Source organism: Aythya marila (genome assembly GCF_965140915.1).
Source record: "Aythya marila genome assembly, chromosome: 13".
Taxonomy (NCBI): domain Eukaryota; kingdom Metazoa; phylum Chordata; class Aves; order Anseriformes; family Anatidae; genus Aythya; species Aythya marila.
In genome coordinates this window covers 18,003,002-18,026,270 of record NC_139054.1, presented here as the reverse complement: position 1 = coordinate 18,026,270, position 23,269 = coordinate 18,003,002, and the positions used below count along the sequence as shown (strand labels likewise).

At 39.9% G+C, this 23,269-nt stretch overlaps 1 protein-coding gene across 1 annotated transcript in view; it reads left to right on the top strand.

The window, feature by feature from the left end:
* The window catches only part of TMEM164 (transmembrane protein 164), a 46,180-nt gene extending 25,242 nt beyond the window's left edge, over positions 1 to 20,938 (top strand). The window contains exons 5-7 of the mRNA XM_082771183.1: positions 4,648 to 4,726; positions 14,485 to 14,585; positions 14,975 to 20,938. Of these exons, the coding sequence (XP_082627309.1) occupies positions 4,648 to 4,726; positions 14,485 to 14,585; positions 14,975 to 15,181 (387 nt within the window). The 3' untranslated portion in view covers positions 15,182 to 20,938. The remainder of the gene's footprint in view (positions 1 to 4,647; positions 4,727 to 14,484; positions 14,586 to 14,974) is intronic.
* The last annotated feature ends 2,331 nt before the right edge of the window (positions 20,939 to 23,269 follow it).

The following is a 23,269-nucleotide window of genomic DNA, read 5'->3' as shown; positions in this document are numbered from 1 at the left end:
CCTGCCCCTAAAATACAATGAAAAGAATTATTGCAATAAAATCTGGGGAAGCTGCTTTAGACTTTCACTCAGGTGCTACATAGATGCATTACACTTTTCTACAGCCCCTGTACTCCTTTTATTTCAATATCAACATTTTTTTTTTTTCCTCTTTATATTCTTTCCCAGTATTCAAGTACATGGAAATCCTTTTCTGATCTGTGCCAGGTATGCTGGTAGTGCCTGAGCTGTAAAATGGCCTGAGCAGTGTAACAGTGATCTGAGCACTGCTCAGCTTCTTCGCCACTTACCAGCTTGGATGTATGCTGGAGAAAAGAATCCTGGAAAGATTGTGAATGGTCTCGTTTGCAAATGCTACTTGTTTGTTTTTGTTGGTAGTGTGTTTTTTTTGTTTGTTTGTTTTACGGCTTCACGTCTGTCTTCAGACCGTTCTCCTAAACTTCTCTGGCAGCTATTTCTTCACTGCAAAGTAAGTCATTTGTTATCACACTCCTCACTATGCTGAAGTACCCAGCATTTTCTAACCAACAGAAGTAACCAGCATCTGTTACGTAGGCCCAGTAGCTGTTTGCCCCATGGTTTTTGTATTGTTCAGCTTTATATACATTCCTGTTCTCTGTTAGTTAATCTATGCTGTGGTCTGCTTTGTTGGTGAAATGCAAAGCCTATGTTTATTGTTTATTTTTTGGATTACAGATCATGTTTAGGAAACCAGTTACTGATTGTAAGTTAAAAATCTGAATTACTGCTGATGTCTAAGAAGGGGACGGGTACAAACTGACTAGATGTGGTGCAAGATATGCTGTAGGAAAGATGGCAACCTGGGAGCTAAATTCCTTTTTGTGCTGTGCTCTGCAGTAGAGGATGTAGAGGATGTTGGAGAGAGAGCTCTTGCACAATATGGTGCTTGAGCTATTGTTGCACATATAAAGCTAAAGTATCAATAATTAACAGAGGGAGGAGTACCACTTTCAGGAAACAGAGCAAAGTAGCAACCTCTCAGTCCACTGAAAACCAGCTGCTGTGCTGAAGTGGGTTTGAGCTAGTTTAAATGAGTCTTGTGCCACACTTTCTGGAGGGAAGCTCTCATATGAATATCTGACTTTTGGGCTTAACTCTACTGCTGTTTTGAAGAGAGTTTTTAAAGCTTAGTACAGTCAATGGAATGAGCTCGTTGTTTCCTTAGGGCAGTAGGTGGTTTAAATGAGGATATAAAGTACGTGCCCACATTTTTCTTGCTCGGAAGTACAAGAATAAGGTGTGCTCTAATCCTCCATCAGATGGTTTCTTCTTTCCCCAGTCTCACTGGCAATGTGAGTGGCTGCTAGGACCAGTGGCACTGTACCTCACTTACCCATGCCTGGGATGGAGGCTTGCTGCCTGCTCACTGTGCTTGGTACTTGCCAGAGAGCCTTTTAGCACATGTCCAGGGAATGCGGCGTTTCCCAGTCTGCATCATGCCAGGCCAATACTCTTTCTGGAAGAACAAAACACCATTTATTTTCCAACAGAAACTTCTTTATACAATGTAAAAAATGACGAGTCTGAATATTTATTTTCAGAGTGCTTTGTTAGCGTGTTTTGATCTTGTGCACTTGTTAGAGGAATTGTGTGTGTCATTATTGCTTTAGTGTATTTTGAAATGTCTGTGATGTGATCCCAGTGTCAAACCTATGAATGGACAATGAGCAGCGCTGCTTTTCCACAAGTAAGAATCTAAAGGGGAAAAACTTGCTTATCACGCTGAGTAACAGGGTAGCTTGTACTCCTTATTCATACAGACTGCTCGGGAACCTAGGATATCAGCTGGTTGAAGAAGCAGATAATTTCTCCTTTTGTCTTGTACCCTTAGTTATTTTAAAACTCTGAGGAAGGGAAATGCAGGAAGAGTAGCGCTGGCAGCTGGGACAGAGGAGTTCAGTGCAAAAAAAAAAAAAAGCAAATATTGACAATTAATATAAATTAATATAAATTGACAATTAATATAAATAGGTCCTCTGGGGGGACAGATATGGATTAAAATATGTCTATATTACCATCGGCACCATTGGTTTGTTACCAGGCAGGTACTTACTACCTTATTACTTCAGAGAGGCTGCAAAGTTTCCCTGGCGGCACCTGACAGGAGAGGTCAAGTGTGCTGGGACCTTTGGAGAGGGTCCACTTCAGAGACTGTTGGAGCCTGAGTTTGTGGCCTTCACAGGTGCCTGCAGACAAAGGTTGGATGGTCCAAGTCAGTATTTCAACATACTTTGTGTTCTGGGAATATGCGTGGCATTGATCTGCAGAAGTGCTCACTTGTTTTCACAACGAGGGTCTTTAAATCCTGGATCACTGGGTGACCCACCCATTGATCTGCCCTCCTACCCTGTCTTTGCTTGCAATGTCTTTGTTCAAATGCAAAGTACCGATCTGTTATCTGTGCGTGTTTTGTGGAGAAATAATTTATAGATGAGACTTTAGAGGTAGGCGAGTTAGTGGCTGTGTATAACTTCATAGTTCATCTTTTGTGTTTGCTCTTTTTCTGTTTGTTGTAGCCTGCCTGTACAGCTCAAGTGCTTGGCTGTACCGAAACGTGGCTTTTCGGTTCGATATGAGGAAATGCACTTGCCGAATTAGCCGGGTTTCAGAACAACCAATCTTTCATAGTGGAAAAAATGATGTGTTGTTCACGCAAACAAAAATAGTGTCAATGCTACTGCAGCAAAACAACCATTACTCTGTTCTCAGAAGTGTCCTGAGCGTCGTGTTTGTGTAACTGACCCTCACAGCTCAGCGAGCGCAGAAGCCCTTCTGAAAGCACAGATACTGAATAGAGACTGCTCCTTGGCAGGAGTGAGTGCCTCGTGCTGTGCTGTTTATATCAGGAGCTATTGTTCCTGAAGTGTGTGCGCCCCACCTGGAAGGGGGGTACCGATTTCTTCCTCCAGTTAGGCAAACTTCGTTAACTTCTTCCTGAATATTTTTGAGCCCCTCGCTTTGCACTTGGTGTCTTTCAACAGGCGACAGAAGAACAGGTTCAGATACAGGAAACCTCACAACTCCTGTGAAATTCTTGCTTTTGCATACCATCATCTCACATGGTTTTATATTTTGATACTTGGGAGAAAATAACCCAACAGATTGTACTGAAGATTTTTTTAGTTTAGTCTCCCAGCAGTTGGCTGAACATCTTGGAGTCTGCAAACAGGACAGTGATAGTGTTCAGCTTGGGGATGGCAAGACTAACAGAACCCAGCTGTTGGTTATAATGTCTTTTATGTTCAAAATAAAATCTAAGAACTTTTGTAGAATTTCAGAGCTCACTATATTGTTAACCTACTATTTATTGACTGACTCTTGAGGAAAAACACAAACTGTTTCAGCCTATGTTCTGTTGATGCAGAAGTTCTTGTAATGTTTCTGTTTCAATGTTATGACTTCAGTGTCTTGGAACAATAATAGAAAGGGGAGGCTCTTGATTTTTTAAAATTGATTATCATGATTTATTTTTTAATGTGGACACATGCCATAGGAGTAGTATTTGCATCTTGTTTCACTTCAGCCTGCAGAATGATACTGTATTTGAACCAAAGCTAATGGCTTTCTGGTACTCCTGTGAGACTTCAGACTCAGGTTGTAATGTTGTCCAGTTTTCCGTGGGAAATACAGTAGAGAGGTATGTCTTTTCAGCTTTGTAAGGGAGCTGCACCGGGAAGTTGAATTCTGAATTTTGAGTTGGATCTTTCCTGCTGTTTGTCAGTGTTAAATGTGTTGCTCCAGTTCAACAAATCAGTATATACACAAAAATGTTTACAGATGGGATTGGCTTTCAAATACATTGCATCACTTTTTCTAACTGTTCAAGAGCTAGAATTAGTTGGACTGGGATTAAGGGGTTCAGATTAAACTCGGAGCTGTGCTTCAAGTTATTTTCAGCACAATATTACTTCAGCATACTCTGACCTCCTGTAAAAGGCAACATGAATTCAACTAAACCCTCAGATGACTAATTTTAATTTCCCCAAAGTTGTCAGCGGGTGAGGAATACTGGATTTACCGCTAACTGGTAACTTGTTTATGTGCATACTGCTGCAGCTTGAAGACCGACTGATATAATCTGTTGCATATTATTGGTTTTAACAGAGGCTTGGCTGTTTCACAAATGCATGCAGATTGCTATGAAGCAGTTCTTTTGATTTTTGTACAGGTGCCCTCAGCAATTACTTTTATGTATGGTTGTAAGAAAAAGACCTCCTTGTAGACTTCTGCAACTTCCAAGCTTGCAGTTAACGTTTCTTTATAATTAGGCTACTGTCATATGGTATGTGTATAGTCTTTGTTTTAATTACCTCGGGGTTTTGCACCATTACTGGAAACTTAGAGTAATGAGGAAAAGAGCAATCTTGTGCTATGCCTCCTTTGTTGTGCTGCTGGCTAATTTTGAGAATTCTCTACTTGAAGTGCTGCATTGTGTTTGTGGCAAGGGGGACGGACTGGGTGCAGTTAGCTGTGCTTTCCAAGCACTAGCCATTAATGGCTGTCATTGCTTTGCTCTTATATGTAGGGGATGTAACTGAACTGAACGCGTTATCATGGGGGCATAAGGAAAATGGTTCTGGTTGTTAATGATGAAAAACATTTACAAGTATTTTCCTTATTCCTCAGCTTCCATTTGAAATGGAAATTTATTACATCCAGCATGTGATGCTCTATGTTGTGCCCATCTATCTGCTGCGGAAAGGAGGTAGGTTGGCAATTTACCCTTCGCATATTGAACTGGTCCCACACAATGAACAAGCTGTGCTCAATGGTTACCACAGATCCTATTCTTACTCTCTTTTTTTTTGTCATTTTTCTCTGTGATGTTACTTAATGGTTTCTGGTGGTGTGTTGGTGTTGCATCTTGGATAACAAATAACAAAGACTTGTGCCAGGCGTTGAAACGAGGGAATAAAAAGATGGTCTTTTGCCCAAAGGGGTATCTAGAATGTGTTGGCCTAAGGTGTTGTCTTCTTGAGTAGTCTCTGCCATCTTGTAATGTTGTAAGTTGTTTGTGTGGTTCATTTTTTTTAAGACTGTTGTCTTCTTGATGTCACTTGAGAAGTACTGCAGCTAAAATGAGCTCAAAAAAATCTTTTTTTGTCATTAGATCCCTGGGTAAATACCAGTCACCTAGTCAGATAAGTTCCTAAAATTCTGAAGTGCTAATGAAACATGCAAGTGAAACGAGCTGGGTTGCTTGATCTCTCTGCTAACAGGATTACTATCTTGCATTAATTTATACTCTAATAGTTCAGCAAGTCTGGGAATCCCACATCATTTCAGTGACCAGTGCTACTCTGGCCTTTTAGAAGCTAATGCAGGACGTCTTCCTCTGGTGTGCTGCTCTGTCCCCCTCTAGCGTTGATAGGCCTCCAGCTGCATTTTCTAGCACACCTACATAGTTTCATACAGGAAATAAGAGTGGAATTTATGGTCCAGATGTTCAGTAGCCTCTAATGACAATGCAGGGATGTGATGTCAAGCAATGGAATACAATTTAACAAATGCTCCGAATGAGCTTAGTCGGCCCCTTCCACTGCAGTCAATCTGCTGTATTTTATACCAGCAGTCACGCGCACTTCTTTGCGCTTCCTGCACTACAGGTTTGTAATTTCTGTTTGTTCTTCACTACTGAGCGAAACAAAGTAAAAACAATGCAGAGCAGAAAGTGAAGTACCATCATTCCAAAGCTCACTCAATTTCTCTCTCTCACTAGTGAAATATGCCAGCCACATTTCATTTTAATCTGTATTTGGTAGCATAGTTTGCCACAATTTAAGACTGAGTGCAGTGTAGATGTAGAAATTACACAAACTTGTAATCATAGTGGAGCAGGGAGGGGGAAGGAAGTGTGCCCAGCCATGTAGTACCCAGTAGGCAACAATGTGCGAGGCTCCTGTGATGTCACCAAACCACTTCTTCTGATGTCCTTGAAGACATCAAAACATAGAAGATAACATAGAACATGTCATTTTATCATGTATACTTGTTCTGCTTTAAAGTTTGGCCTTGGATGTCACTTGTGGTCTCCCATTTATATTTCTATTTTTTTAAATTAAAGGTTCTCTCTTTTTTCAGTGCTTGTTATTTGGGGACTGAGAGGATTGTGTCTGTAGTTTGGAGGGCTTTGTGTCGTTCTACAGTTCTCACCCTCGTGTAGTTTCCTAAATTTTTGCCCGTTATTAATTTATAGGTATTTGCTGCCATCTAATGTTGACATGGTAGCAGTGAAATTTCTAAGAGAACTTTGGCTAAATATTTCAGCTGAGATAGCCTCAGACTGTGTAACTAATAACTCCTCAATTTCCTATTGCATTTGGCTCTTGGTCGCCTGTCTGACTGTGGTGACTCTTTAGTAAAATACCCATGCAATTTTGTACTAATTACAGCTAATGCCACAAGAGATTAAATGTATGATTTTTGATGTAACAATTACTGAGCCTAAAAACATTTGTTAGCATTTCGTCATTTAACTGGCACCTTTGTTTCAAAGTGCTTTGAGTAGGTCAGACCCTTTAACCTAGCTGTGTCCTGGGCAGATTGCTTTATTACTGACATGTATCGTTATGCTGGTTTATTTCTGTATTTTAAATAGAAATTTCTGTTGGCTAATCTATAGATTATAGCTGGGAGAAGTAACTGAAGGGTAGTAAAAATGGAAAAATGAAGGGAATAGATTGCATGTGAAAAACGATCCCTCTCCAGCCTTATTGGGAACCTACTGATATTACTGATTGCCCTAAAATGACCTCTGTCCCAGCATTAACATTCCTCTAAGGAAGGTTGAGCAGAACACCTGGAGCGGAGATGATGTGGGGCTCAGTCTGTACAGAATGATGTTGGCATGCTTATTGAGCATCGTACAGTCACACACCCAGGCTCAGTTAACTGTTAAAGTGTTTCCTTCTGGACAGGAAACTGGGTGACAGTAAGTGAGGGCTGTAATCCTTTATTTTCTCTCTCTCCCTGTTGTTCATTACAGCAGTGGAAACAGGTCATGTTGCACTGGCAGCATCACCTTCCTGCCCCACCCCTGTCAGTGTGGGGGCTTCACTAATGGCAGGATCAAACTGAAGGCTGAGCTCGAACATTTCTCATCAGTGCTGCGCAGTGAGCTCACTGAGAGCTCCGTGCTCGAGGTGTATTCCCCTTTAGGGATTAACACATCTTTCTCTCTTCTTCCTTCTCCCTGCCCTCTGTACTGATTGAATACAAATTGCATTACTTCCCCTTCTAACGTTTTTCCTTTCCAAGTGCACACATGTATGCATACACACGCATGCCAGTTGAGACAGAATAAATGATATAGCTCGTATCTCTCTGACCTGCAATAAGAGGCACTCATGCAGAACGGAGGTAGTTCAGATAGAGCAGTTCAACAGAGAAGCCAAACTGAAGGCAGGTCATGCATGAAACAGACCTGCAATTCTCAGCTTTCTTGCTGGATGAATCTTACCTTGTAACATGTGTGAACCCTGCCAAATATTGTTCTGTGCCTCTGGCAGGACACAACATTCCTGAAATAGCTGAATAGGTTGAAGCGGAGCAATAGGATGGATGTAGAATTGCGGATATACTCACTGTTTCCTCTAGTCATCAGGAGGTGAGATTCTCATTTCCGTGTGGAAGAAGGTGTGCATGCTTTTGTAGCTCCTGAGTTGGGTTATAGTGGGATCAGATGAGTGCTGGGACTGGCAAAAGGGAGGTGCGAGAAAGGAATTATCAGGGTGGAGGGAAGAAGATGGGAACCGCAGCAGCGTGACTTGAGACCAGGGAACCAACCCCTTCATTGAAAGCTCCTCAAACCACTTTAATCTACAGTTACAACTAAGCTTGTCTTCTAAAGCATATGAGGGTGCTCGGGTGAGTCTATTTTTTGCTACTGGGATACAGACAGCTGGCAGAAGGCTCAGGGAGATGGCAGCTGAGGAAGTGTAATGTCTCAAACTGTCAAAGCTATTTCAACAGTGCATTAACCTGACCTTCTAAGATCAAAGTATTAGAGACCTTCAGTGCCTTTTGGAGGACTTGGTTTTGCCAGCTCATAACATGATGAAAAAAACCTACTTTGTGCTCCATCAGCCTCAGAGGTCTCTCAGTTTTTGACCGTCTTGGTCCATAAGCTAGTTTGGTCAGCTTTTGAATGGATTTGACAAGATTAGATGTGTGCCTGATTTCAGAGTTTCAAATAGTTTTGAAGTTTAATCAAAGTGGAATTGCTGTTTCCTGGGGACTGTGAGCATTGGTCACTCCATAGTAGTTTGGAATAAGGGTTGATTTGTAGGGGCTTCCTAACAGCAGAGTTGAGATCATCCTTCATGTGTTTTGAGATCCCCAGTGTTATTTAGTAGACTTTTTCAGTAACTTAGTGAAGTAGGCAAGGATGTTGGTGTTGGGTATTTTTAGGGTTTTGTCACTTTAAGGAGCAATCTAATCTATGAATCTGAAGATCTAGTGTGGTTAATTAGAGCCCTTTATGTTGGTGTCAATTATAACGTGATTTGACACTTTCACCTGCAGGGGGAGATGGTCACTAGCATCCACTCTGTTAAAATGGCCGGGCAAATTCTCAAAATTCACAGTTGAAACGTAGGTCATCCACTCTGTGGAGAGAGTAAATTAATTTGGTTGTATTTTAGGGAAGGGAAAAAAAAACACAACACCTTTTTGGAGCAAACTCTGGACAGCCATGTAGGCTGGCCCCATCTCCTTTTGAGAGCTGAGCACAGAGGGACAGACATACTGATCCTCAGTACTTCAGTAGGTAAGTTGTTTGCTGGGAGCAGAGTGAGAATATTCAGCTTATAAAGCAATTCTGTATCGTCATGAGCAGTAAAGAAACCATCTCTCTGGCTCAGGTCACGAAGCCTTTTTCTTTTTTGATCTAATTGTCTTCAAAGGTGGCATCAGAACAGATTAATCTCTCTAGCACTGTGAGAAAGCCCACAGAAGTTGACGAACCTCCCCCTGCAACAAAGCACACCACCGTCACCCTTGGGAAGGCAGACAGAAGCTGCTCTGGCTACCCAGCTTCCTTAAGGGCAGGCGGTGGTTTTTACCTAACAAGAAGCTGGGCTCAGTTATGAGATGTAGAGCACAGGTAGCGAGTACAGATGGAAGGATCATTTTTAATGTAGCTGTAAACTAGGGAGGTAGAATTAAAGCAATTAGGGAATTAAACTTTTGCTTTTTCTCTGGCTGCTAGGAATTATATACCTTAGCAATCCAGGAAGAATTGGCCGTATATTTGAATATAGTTAGATAGTTACAAACCTCGTTTATCTCCCTCTCAGTGAAATACTTTATAATAAGGGTTTCATTTCTTCCACTGAAACTCTTAACTGCTTAGAGAGCTGTTGACTCTTGTGCACTGTGTAAGGTTCCCTCTCATCCGATTATGTTCCTGCTCTCCTGCTGACAGCTTCCATGTTACTATTCCAGCTTTTCTCTGCCTCCCGGATCCCACGTGTTAGATATAAGTGACTGGTCCGCTGCCCAGCAGTGCTGAGAGCTGGCACTTGGAGCAGCAGGGCAGCTGTGGCGCTTGGCAGCTGGAGCTGTGTGCTGGGCTGCAGGCTCTTCTGCAGCTCGAGCATTTCCACCTGGTCTTGTTCGAAGATTGAAGAGAGCTGGAGAGGAAGAGGAGGAGACAGTGTCTGTCACATGACCCACTGAGCTTCATGCACTGGGCAGTTCCTATTGTGAAACACTTGAACTAAAAAAGGATGTTCTGACTGGGCCCAAGGTCTGTTAAAGACTTCCCTCTGCATGCAAGAGACTGAGAAGTTGAGCAATTTTTTTTATTTTTTATTTTTACCAGTATATGGAAGAATGACTAACAATGTGAAGGAAAAGGAAGAGCCTTCTTTATGGCCTATCAAAAGTCACTCCTGACAGGAGCAGGTAATACAAGATCTCCTGTCCAAGGTGATTTTGACAAGAGTAGCTGACGGTTGGGAAATAAAAATCTCCTGGTATAAGGTTGTATTTTGAAATCTGCCCATAAATTCAGAACAACTGTAGGGGAAATTGCAGATTTCAGGTGATAACTAGCTCATCCTCTGGAGAACAGTTTTTCTGTTCTCCCCCTGGAAAGGAAGTTTGTTCTTTAGGCTAGCTCAATAGATCAAAATACGCTATTGAAATTAACCCCTTGATTAAGGGAAATAAAATGGAATTAAGTTTGCCCTCGCCTTTTTACAACTTGAAGGAATTGCAACAGTTGCTCAGAGTTTTGGATCAAGTATGTATAGCTCTAGTTAGGAGACTACTAAAGGAGAATGTTTGGGGCTGGAAAACTGAAACATCTCTATTAAATATAGTAGCAAATAAAGCAAGACATTAATTAGGAAAGAGGGATTATTTTTAAACCCTATCAAATTAAAAAAATATACTGTATTTAGGTTCTAATTCTCCAATTCAAGCAGGAATAACTGTACTGCATTCTGTTTTCCTTTCTAGTAAATTGCATTCAAATTTTTATGATCCTATTATTTGATAACTTTAAATAAATATCAGTAATTCCTAAGACACTAGACATTTATAACGCTGCAACTAACATAAGACTTTGCAGGGGAAGATGGAAACCAATATAAAATAAATTGAGTCTCTATGTTGATCTTTAGATTATTCAAGCCACGCTTCCATTTTGTGAATGGCAAAATTAACTACATAGCTTGTTCAAGGTCACGCAACTGCTTGCTGCAGAAGCAGATGAAAAATCCCAAGGCCCTCAACCTATATGAAGTCCTTCCTATCAGTGCTACTGAAATAATGAAGTTTAATCTAAACTGAAAGATGCACTGCCATGCTATTTCAACACAGGAACAAACATACAGCCTACTTGGATGACCCTGATTTGAAACAGTCTCAACTATCTGGGGCATGAGCGTTTCCGAGAATGAGATTAGTGCCAGACTGGCAGCTGGATTAAATTTTTGAAAGTGCTTAACGTATAAGAACTGCCTGTGATCCTTTGTGGATAGAGAGATAGTGAAACTCACTGCCACATATTGAAATTGATTTCTCGTGTAAGCAGCAGATAGCTTTTGCCAAAGACAACACAGGCCATTCAAACAGCCACTCAGCTGGATCTCAATTTTCCTGTTTGTATGTTTTTGTTAGCAGACTGTGTACTATAGAAAATAGATCACACTGCTCTGTTAAGCAGGCATCTGTTGAATAGCAGGACAGTACAGTAATAAAATCTATAGTGATTATTTACTCAGTGACAAATGTACAGAAAATATCCCAGGTATGAATTTAAAATTAGTTCCCCCAAATACACTTGGGAATCCAAAGCTCTCTGAAATGCTTTTCTGTGGAGGTCATTGTTTCCTTTTTGTCCCTTGATGTCCAGATAAAGATACTGCTGAAAATCACACTATCGTTCTCAGGATTGCAAAGTCTAGCAAGGAGGAAATTTTCTCTTATATAGATTGAGAGTCTGTAGTGGGTGAGAGTCACCATGTCTTTCTTCTTTTAAGTCTTGGAACAAAGAGAGGATGTAGCAGTGTGAAATTCACAGCTGTAGGAACCTGAACAGCTCTCCTAAGTGACTTCTGAAACATGATTCCCTCACTAGATTGGAGCTGGCCACAAGAAGCTGCGTTTCAAAGCCAAACTATGTCACTGATCCATTTTGTAATCTTGTGCAATTTTACTTAAAAGACAAATACTTGGGTCTTTTAATGACTGTATTCTCCCACCAATCCTGTTTCATAGTTGGGCTCACTTGTCTATTTCAGCATTTACACTGCCTGCACTGTAGGCCTCCCAAATTGTTCCCAATATCGAGGTCTATTATAGTTTTTCTGAGTGTTTACTTCTTTAGGATCTGTTCTCAGGCTTTACAGAAACTTCTGTTATAACGTAAGCAGCTGCCAACTAGGCAAGTTCATGTGAAACTGAATATGATATAGCACTACTCTGCCAGTTTCTGGGAGCTGTTTTAGATGCCCCATGTCTGTCCATGTTCAAGAAGCACCTGAATGATGCCCTCAGTAAATATGCTTTAACTTTTGTTTAGTCCTGAAATGATCAGGCAGGTGGACTTGATGATCTATGTAGGCTGCTTCCAACTGAACTATTCTTCTTCTATACCTTATTTAAATTTTATCTCATGTTTTGCATCTAGGCTAAACATGCCCATAAGTCTGCATAAGCAACAAAAAAACCACTTTGCAAGTCAAAGTATGTTTTCTTTATCCTGCAGCTGGGGAGGTAGTACGAAGAAATCATAGCTTGAGCAGGTCACTCAAAATTGGTGGGAGAGCCAAAAATAGAGCTATGGTCTCCTAAACTGCAACACCAAGGCTAATTGCTTCTTCTCTTGCTGTCTACAATGAAAAACTATTTGCAAGGTAGTATCGCGTACCTGCCATCCTACTCGTGTTTTCAGGCAGGGGAGTTAAATGAACCTCGCTATTTATTTAAGTGAAGCCTCCTGTACTGGTTTCTAAATAGGATACCAGCACTTCTGACATACATAGCAAGCATGCTCTAAGTAGACTGGTGTGAGTTTTCTGTTTTTAACTGCAGGAGGACTCCACTTAAGGTGTAGTCTCGTACCTTGGGATTTTGCTTATAGTTCAGACACTGCCTCTGACCTTCACGCACCCACTTGATAAGAAATCCTATAAGCTGCCTTATGCTTTCAAAGTAGCTTCCCTGCTCCTGTTTGTCTTGGTAGCACCTAGTAACAGTTTGCTTACAGTGTGCAGCTGTATTTTGGATAATTACACTGATACTACTGCTCATTGAAGTCACAGTGAGTGATATATGGGGTCATATGTGCTGCTGTCAGTCAAGCATACTATCAACTCCTCACTCTGTCGACTAGCAACAGAGAAGCTATGTTACATTGAGTGGACAACGAATACACACATAGTTTTAGAATGTAAAGTATAGGTAATTTTGGTAAGAATATTGCAACTTTGAGAAAATTCTACTTAAATTATATTACTACAAGTAGCTGCTGCAAAATCAATCTAGATTGGCATGATGTGTATACTGTGGAAGAAAACTGCGCAGAGAATTTTAAAAGCACAGCGGGGATTGAGAAAGCAATCCTCTAGGGATTATGAAACTGAGACAGCATGCACCCCTATACAGTGGTGTGGTAAAGCAGATAACAGCAGTTATTTGCCTTTATCTATGTAAAATAGTATACATAGGCACACTCGTACCAGCTTTAGTCTGGTGAGTACTGTCATAGCTAGCTATGTATGTGTAGTTAAATTTGAGTTCCCAGTAGTGTTGTACAGCATATGCCGAAATCTGTTAAATCTTCCTGGTAATTACTGAATGTGCAAGCTAGCAAAGGCTAATATGAATATTGCACCCTGTGCTGTAAGCTATCCTTTGAGTACTGGTTATTCATTCCAATGTTTAATAACATCTAATGGGTCAGGGAGTGCAAAGGTAGATAAAAATGGTGTATTAATTGTCTGAAACACAACAACTTTTTGTAGCAGTTGAGTGGTGTGACAGTATGCATATCTTTCTTTTGCATCCCTAGGTTATTAAAGTCTTACAGAAAGTAGTATTTTCCCAGTCTTAAACTGAAGATTTTGTGTCAGCTAATAAGTGCCTGACAACTCTGTACGCTGTTTTTGTTATCAACATGCAATGTTGGAATATTTAATTCCAAAAATTGTCTGGTATCTAAGGATACTTTTATTAGATCTGACTTCTTTGGTCCACTTTAGATCATGTGAGATGTTGTTTTATCACTAAGTTGACAAAATCTCATTTAAGGAGTTGAGAGAAGCATGAGCCCAGGAAAAATGTGGTATTTGCTACTTCATTTGAGGGGGAAAAGTATTTTACAGTGTCTGTGATACCCGGTTATGAAAGTGTTTTCGGGGTAGATCTGAAAATATATCCACAGCAGTTTTCACTTAAAAGCAGCCTGGCATTAATGGCTTGACTGCTTTATATAGCTTTTCTGTTCCTATGCATTATTGGCACAAGTTATTTTTTAATAGTTGTTGAACAACTATAAAATAGGACATGGCAGTTTGTGCTGTAATACAGCACTGCACATTAACTGCTGCTGCCTGCGTTAGTTCTGGGCATGCTTAAGTCATAGCCCCCATAAGAAGCAGGTGTTTAAGTACGAATAATGTGATTTTTGAAAACTTCCTTGTATACCATTACTGTATTTTAGAGTATGTTATTTCTGTGGTAGAAGGCAAAATAGGCAGGCTTTAATGAGGTAATACAATGTATGTTTTAATGCTGTACCAGGAGGAGGGAAGAAAATGATCAGGATGCTCCAGGTAAGAAAGAAGGCACTCCAATATTAATTATTATAATGGTATTCAGTAAGTTATCAGCTAAAGCCAGATGTCCTAGCATCCACAGAGGAGAAAAGAGAGGATTATTCATGAGTGTTTGATGGACACAGCAATTCAGCCGAATACTAACTGAATACTAATGTATTCCTTTCTTTTTAAGGTATCTACACTCCAGAACCACTCTCCAATTTCTGGTGGGCTCTTTTATCTACTGGGTTTATGTTTGTATATCATTTTAGCATCTTGCAAATTCTGGGTTTGGTAAGTAAACACAGGTTAATAAATGGATAGTTTACAAGTACTTTGAAAGTAGAAACACTGACTAGTTTTTCCAGGTGTCCAGATATATAGGCACGGTTAAGACTTGTGTGCAGATTTTTAATTGCATGTTCTAATGGACACTTGTATCTCATATCTCACAAGTATTGGCAAAGCCTCTCATAAATCAACTATGTACCTGCATAAATCCATCTATTAAATGCACAGCTGAATTCAGATCTGCTTTGCTTATGAAAGCTGCACTGCTTGTGTTGAACAAAGGATTGTCATCTAAGCAATTTTGATCATTATGGTAAATTACCCTTTTCAGTGTCTGAATCAATGCAACACAAAATATTGTTAATTTATAAATCTGTTGTCCCTTTCCCTAGGTTACAGAAGTGAATTTGAACAACATGTTATGCCCAGCCATCTCAGATCCTTTTTATGGGCGCTGGTATCGAATCTGGGCATCTGGACATCAGACAGTCATGACTATGACTCATGGGAAGCTTGTAATCCTGCTGTTTTACAGTGCTGTCCCCATCTTTAAATGTAGCGTGGACTTACTTAGACTCCCCGCTAAGAAAATAGACTGAAATTTCTCCCCATGGAGTAGCACATACAGGAAGTAGAGACACCTGTATTCATACTGGAAAACAAAGAGGAGGGATGAGAAGACTGTGTGTTTATATTTCTCCCCACAGTTTATTGCCTCAAAAACACCTCTGTTATCAATTGAGGGTTCTTCTTTTAACTGCTGTTTCTCACTGCCTATTGCCAATGGCAAAATTAGTGGCCTTATTCTGGGAAAGGTTCGTGTTTTATACATTTTGTGCAGATTACAGTAGAATCATCTTGCTAATCCACCCTTTAAAATTAGGCCAGGATCTGTCCACATTCCAGCAAAGAGAGTGGCAGTGCTACCTCATTTTGACTTCTTTTCCTCTAAACATGAGTACAGTTATAATCACAGAATAGGAAGGAAAGCTGAATTACAACTCTCCACTGATGTGAACAGAACACAGCTTGAAGTGCATCATCCTGGCTTAACTCTTAGCACTTAAATGTTGCAAAATGGTCATAGTGGAATGATGTACATGTGATCTCCCAGTCATAGGTGCAAAACAGTGAGGTTCTACTGTATTTTCGTTAAGCTGGTTGAAAATATTGGGGAACAATAATTCTTTCAAAAATCATGATTTTTTTTATCTGACTACTTCGTTTCTTAAGCTGCTGGGGGTAAGTATCTGTCTGCCGAGGTCCCATCAGATCTTGATCCTTTGGAGATGCTTCTTGATGGATTGGAAGAACATATTGAAATAATTTCAAAAGCCCACATTACGTGTAAGCTACAATAGATATTTCATCCACTGCTCTGACCTGCCTTTAAACAAAATGTTTTCTTTGGCACTTAGTTTAGATTGGAGAGAGACTGGGAATACAGAGTCCAATGTAAACAGTTTTCTTTTTCTTTTTTTTAACTTGCAGTATATTGAAACATTCCTCCTCTGTGTTCTACCCTGATCCTTAATAGAGTGGTTAATGAGGAAACAAAATGAAACTTTCTTTCTCTTTGACTCTAATACATTCTGTACACTTTTTAAAATATAGGTACAAAAAGGAATGTCACGTTAGCACAGGACTGAAAAAGCTGTGTTCCAGTTTACTAGTATGACTAAATTTTCTTGTCAACCTGTGTTTTGGAGTAGAACAGGATGTAGGTAGACAGAATTATAAATAGTAAACTGGCTAAGGGGAGAAACTGCTGGGCAGGAAGCTGGGAGGGCTCTACTGTGTGCCTCCAGATAGCTAATTGCAAGCCTATTGTTGTGCAGCATTTCAGGGCTGCAGGAATTTTGTTGTACAGAAGTTTGTTGCCATTTATAGATTATTTGCATTGTATTGTGGTAGCTGTGACTTGTAAGATAAAACCAAAACCATCATACCTCCTCTGGATGGATCACCCGAATACATACTCTGATGTGAAGGTACAGTCATTTATACCTCAAGAAGAAAAGTAAGAATGATAAGTGGTTGACTTTTTCTTTTTTGTAAGATAAGTTTTCATTGGAGAAGGGAACAAATGGCTTCTCCAAATATTTTTCACTCCACATGGTTTTATTTAAAAAAAAAAAAAAAAAAGTAGATCCCAGTTAGATGTACTTTGTTCTACATTTAAATTTGCAAACTCGCTTCTGGCTTTCTTCCATGCCTATAAACTAAATATCCTGTACTATCACAACCTGAGAACATGAGAACAATCTAAACTATCCGTCAAGCATGGATAGCTTGTCCCTGTTATAGACTACACTACTCCATGTGCCCTTACTCAGTGTGCAGGTTGAGAAGACAAAGTACCTGATACTAAGAAGTATCACAGAGTTCACTAGCAATTGTTGATTCTGCAAATGTCTAAGTAGGTACTGAACTTCACTGAGCATCCCACTACTGCCTCAGTGAAGCTGGGCATATGTTGCCTAAGTAGTTGTGGAGTGCGGGGCCTAAAGAAAAAATGCATTGGTACTGAAGGCTTGAACCCATCTGTGGAAGACCACTTAATTAGCTGCTGAAGTACTTCAAGAGTCAGAACTGCATCTGAAGTTGATGAAATACAGGATGTTGCTGGGAGATGCTAAGATGGGCACTGCTGGATGTTAATGCATGCTCTCTATTAATGTACTTCATCTCCTATGAACAGCTAAATGTAGTGTTTCTGCCCTCCCCACAGTTAGTCAACTGTATCTTGGTTTGTTTATTGCTAATTTGGCAAAATGCCTTGGGTTGGATCTAGTCTGCTTTAGAAAGAATGTTTGGTGTAACAGTGGGATGATTTTGCCAAATTTTGCAAACACTAGCATTATAATTTACTTAATCACTATTTTTTGAAGAATCCTGTTTATTTTTTTTTCTTCAGAATATAATATTCAAGCTACTGGAAAAAAAAAAAAAAAATGAGAGTAACGCCTTCTCCTCCCTCTCCTTCCCCCCCTAAAAAAATGCCAGTATTTCCTATCTTCTGCAGTCCTGTGCTTCAGGGCATTCATTCTAACCAGGTATAAAACAGCTCCTCTTTCTCACCAGTGACTGCCTCTGGTCAATTAAGACTGCAGAAGCATTTACATAAGCTCAGGTGTCTCAGTGCAAGCTCTTTTCTTGGAATGCAAAGCCCTTCTGACTGACTTAAAATTGAAGAGCAGCAGTGGTGACTTCAAGTACAGCCACCACTACGGGAAAGTCCCTAGGGCCGTTTGGTTTCTGTCTGGTGCTGGGCCTCCCGGTCTTCTCACCATTCTGGGCACAACTTCACAACAGCTGCCAGAACAGTTCATCACAGCCAAAGGGAAACTCGTATTCCCTTTCCACACCTCACCGGTGCAGGTTTTGGTGTCTAAACTGCTGAAGTTGCTAAAATGGCTAATTCAATGTGGTAATTTAGCAAAGAAGTAGAGAGCTAAACCACTACCCTCAGTAAGGCTGTTCTGAGGCTCAGAAGACTGGTGCCACTGGGATCATGAGGGAGGGCAGCAGTCAGCACCTCTTTGTGAGGGTAAGCTGTATTGACTTTTTCGCTTGATGTCTTCTACTGATGAAGTTGGCCAAGTTATTGTTCCCCCTGCCCCTTTCTGAAGGTTATTTTTAAACGTGGTATTTCAGTTTCATTTATGGGATGGTTCCCCAGCAAGCTATGTCAGCACAGCTGAGACGTGAGCTTCACGTATGGAGAAGAACAGGGCAGAAAAGGAATGAACTTCACATCCCTTACTCCCCAGCTGTCTCGGGTAGCTGTTTGGAAGATGCATCTTACAGAGCTTGTTCAGTATGTAGGATATTAGTTTGAACAGGAAAGCAGAACACTTAACCTCCATGTAGGAATATCTGTTTTCTTCCCTGCCAGATTTTATTTTCCCCTAGTAGTTTATTTTATGGGCAGTTATGCTGTACAGGTGATTTCTCTGGTTGCTTTTATGTTGGAAATTAAAGAGTGAAACTATGTTGCTATTCTTAAAAGCTAATCAGCATTCTCTTCTGTGGCATCATGGACACAATCTATGTCAAAGGAAATTCAAGCTGTTGCCCACTACCTGGTTATGAGGTTTTACACTGGAGCAGTGCGATGTGTGAGCAGAAGGGTAGTCCTGGCTCTCCCTAGTCAGACGTTCTGGAGTCTTTTATCTCAGTGCTACCAGTTATGAAGGTACTAGGGGCACATATGGTGCACAGCCAGAGGCTGCCCATATAGCCCGACAGACTGTTCCTTTCAGTAGGGGCCTGTATTTTAGAAGTGCTTAGGCTTCGTTACAAAACCTCACCCTGAAATGGCTTGATTCACTGACCATGAGCAAGTCATGTACAATACCAGAAAAAATTCTTGTGTGGTGCTTCATTTCATCTAAGTTATGTGTTCAGCTGTCTGAACAGAGCTTTCTATTCCAATTTTTAGTACACGGACACTCCAAACAAAAGAAACAAGGAGCAATGAGAATGACTATCCTTTCTGCCAACAAGTGACAGTCTAAACTTCCTTCCAGGTGTAGACATCAATGAAGCACTAGTAACTACAGTAAAATTGTTTACGGATCAGATTGTTTATGCAGCACTCCAAAGCATAAAAATGAGCAACTACACATTCTGAATCCACCATAACTTCAGGTGATAGCCTGTGAATACTGAGATTATTGTGTCAGCGATTGTGCCAAGGCTTTAGCTGTCTAGGACATATGCAGCATCTTTTTTTCTTTTTTTTTTTCTTTTTTTTTTTTTTTTGAAGGATTCAGACACTGTAGGCAGTATTTGAGCTGTATCTGTTTTATGTAACTTCCTTCTCTTTAAGCACCAAAGAATTTGCATCTTGTTTTCTTTTTGAAGGGTGAAAACTACCAGTTCTTGATCATACTTAAAAATTAATGAGAACCCCTGTCTGTGACCACAACACCCATACTTGGGGTTTGGTTCAGCTTCTTGTGGGCTTTAATTACAAGCAGCATTTCTCAAGTCCTTTGTGCTTAAAGTATAGCTACATTGCTGAAGCTGGGAGACTCAAAAAGTCAGTTTATTTGCATACCTTTATTTTATACAGTACCTCATTGTAGATCTACCCCTCGGTCTCTGGCCACAATCAGGGTTTTGATATTTCTGTATATTTGATAATATTTTGTAAAGCCTAATGGTATTTTCCTTTCAGAAATGGCTACTTGCAACTGTTCAAGTACTGTATTTTACTCTTAGATCCTAATTCTTGCATCTAAACTACAGGCATGTGTTTCCTATGCATCTATACCTAATGGCAACCATAGATGATGTTGTTTTTCTTGCTGTTGCAAGTCATAGAATGATTTGGGCTGCAAAAGACCTCGAAGATTGTCAAGTCCAACCATCAGCTTGACTTACGGAGTCCTACCACTAAACCATGTCCCTTATTGCCATGTCTACGCGTCTCTTGAATATCTCCAGGGATTGGGACTCCACTACATTCCTGGGCAGCCCAGTCCAATGCTCGATCACCCTCTTCATGAAGAAATTCTTTCTCATGTCCAATCTAAACCTCCTCTGGTGCATAATGAGACCATTTCCTTTTTGCATCCTATCACTTGTCGTGTGATCCACGTGGTGGATTCTTAGGAATTAAAAGCTCTAAAAAGGAAAAAAAAAATAAAGGTGGGCATATGTCAGCCCTTCTGTTAGTAGCTGGAAGGCTTCTACAGGCAGACAGGTCAATGTTAATGTTTTCATTTCTACAGTGACAAGATACATAACAAATCTGTTCATTCTTGTGACCTCATGCTCAAGATGCTATTGTTGTATATCTGTATTGCAGCTTTTAGTAATTTAGTAAAGCCAAGCTGTTTTTAAAATGATGTTATTTTTCTGCAGGGTCAATTTTGTACTTTTTTTTTTTTTTTTTTTTAAATTATTCCTGCATTTACTGAGTCATTATCTCAATGCTGCAGAGGATGCAGCAAGCAGAACGGTAAGCATACCCACACCACTCTTGCCAGCCAAACTGTGCCAGGGAGCTGGAATTGCTCAGGTACTGGACTGATGTACAAAGCAGTCTCTGGAAACTTGCAGTTCCTCTTACCCAACCCTCTAGTTCAAGTGTGCTGTTACCCAGGCACCGAATGGAATGGCAAGGGCAAGGATGGATGTGGAGAGGCTCAACTTCCACGTATGCTGTTAGTTCTGAATAATTTGTAAGAGTGTTATAAATTTTGTAACTTTTTAATGTGCTAAAACTTGGTAATGAGGTAACATTTACAAATAAGGGGTAATTTGTGAACTTGTTTTTGTATTTTGGTCTGATGATTTTTTTTGTTGTTGTACCCTAAGTCCAGCTCACTGGGCAAATAGTTGTTAAACCTTTGAATTAAAACAAATAAATGCATTTTAACAGTACTGTACAGTTTTGTCATCATTGTAATCATGCTAGGCACTGAGTCTGTCTTGCTCATTATTTTCTGAAACTAAGTAAGAAAACTGAAATTGATGTTCCACTTCTGCTCGTAATATTAGCAGTTAGTCATAGAGAGATGCATCAAATCAGATAAGAATACAGACTCTCCTGTTTTAAGCAATCTGTACTGCTAGAGGTAGCTTACCTTGCAGGTAGCAGTTCCTTTAAGTGAGAACAATGATTACCAGAGTTTATTTTAAACATTGGAGTATGACCTGTGCCTGTTATTCTAGCAATCAACACAAGCCAAGCCTGAGTTTACTGGTAGACCTCACTGCAGGACATAAATCCTTTAGTTGCTATTCATATATTCTTTGTCCATGTCCCATGGGTTTAAGAAAAAAAAAAAAAAAAAGTAAAAAAGCTCTGGAAACAGTATCATGATGTCTTCTACTCTTCTTTCAAATTTCTTTACCACAGTTGTGGAGAGTTTTTTAATTTCCTGTTCAATTCTAAGTCACTTCAGGAGAGGAATACAGAAAAAGTACAGAAATGTTCAGCTCAAATTTTTAAGTACATTAATTACAGTAGCATTCTGGCCAGTCTCGCACCATAAGCGATGGCAAAGAAGTTCCATCATTAATGCACTCCTGAAATGTTTCTGGCCGTAATAAAAGGGACTTTTAAGTACACTGCAATAAACATTGTGACCCAGTACAGTCTCAGACAACCAGTTAGATCATTATGTAAATTTCCTCATGAAAGAATACTGGATATGCCCACTTGAGTTTACTATATATGCTTTTTAGATGTTTTAAGTTTTCACCTAGTTGGAGAACAGAACCAATTCCCCAGCTTAAATTCTCTTGAAAGACTGGTAAGTCCTTACGCATAAGTCTTTAAAGCAGCTTAAGTAGAAATTTAGTGTAAAGTACATTCTGAAAACCTGAAATGAACTAACTAAGCCATTTCCTTTTCAGGCACTGCTAATTATCCTCTACAGCACTCAACAACTCTAATTGTAAGTCAGCTTTTCATTGTTTAATATCAATATATATGTAAGAACAAGCAAATAACCACTTCTGAAACATCCCCAATACTCAGCATTATTTTGCTAGTTTGTTTTTTGTACTGTGTTAGCTCCATCGCTGGCTGAAGGAAACTTTTGGTAAGGAAGTTAACTAGCTGGACATCTCAATGAACTGTGAGTTTCAGGTTGATTTAATGATACAAAATCTGTAAAATACTAAAACCACAATGGAAGCTATTTACTCAAGCAGGTTTATCCCTTTAATTTTTATCTTCTAAAAATAAAATCTTTAAGCATCAGTCATCAACAGCTAGAGATTACTTTTTTGGGGGTAACCTATTACAACTGAATAAGCCAAAGGCTAATTAAAAGATTTCCAAATTCAGATCTGAATTCCAGGGCAACACTAGAAATTTCTTGCTCTGTCTCAGTTGTTGTCCTGCAGAGGAAAACATACTCCCTTTAAGTCAAACTCAGTAAAACGTGTCTCAGTACACTAGGCACTTGGCTCAGGAAACAGTTTTCCATGTCATTTTTACATGCCTGTCATCTGGTCATCCTGCGTTTTGCCATCAGCTGGATTGTTGGCCTGTTGCTTCACAGGAACACACTCCTTGCCCTTATTAAATAAAACATCCCCTTGATATCATGGGTATCTACACCAATGTTGACGCTTGCCAAGCTTCCCTCAACCACTGAGGCACAGCCCAGAAAGCTCTGCTGCCATGTCAGAGGTACTGAAAACTGGTGCTGACAGTTAAGCTGATCCAGTGAAAGCAGCATGCCTGAACCCTTGGTTCACCAATAGTCTTACGCTAAAAACAACCAACCAAAATAACTAATATTAAAAAAAAGAAAAAAAAAGAAAAGAAAGAAAACCCAACCAAACCAAAACAATCAACCAAACCAAAATTTTAAAAGTAGCCCTACTTTGTGGGGAATGGCACAGGACTTCTTACTTGATCTTTCATATTTCACAGGACTCCTGCAAAAATCACTGCAAACCCTGCACTCTTTTTTTTTCCGTAAAACATATCAGTTTATACATTAGCTATCTATGTCATGCAAGATAAAGAAACCCCTTATGACAAAGCTAGCCTAGATATTCTTTCAAATCACACCTGTGAGAGTAATGTGAAGAAAATACTGAAATTATTTCAGGTGATAGCAAGATACTCTTTAATACACATTTTGCTGCATTAATCCATTGACTCATGTTCCTTTACTAGTGCAGGCAATGTATTGGTTACACCAGTGTAACTG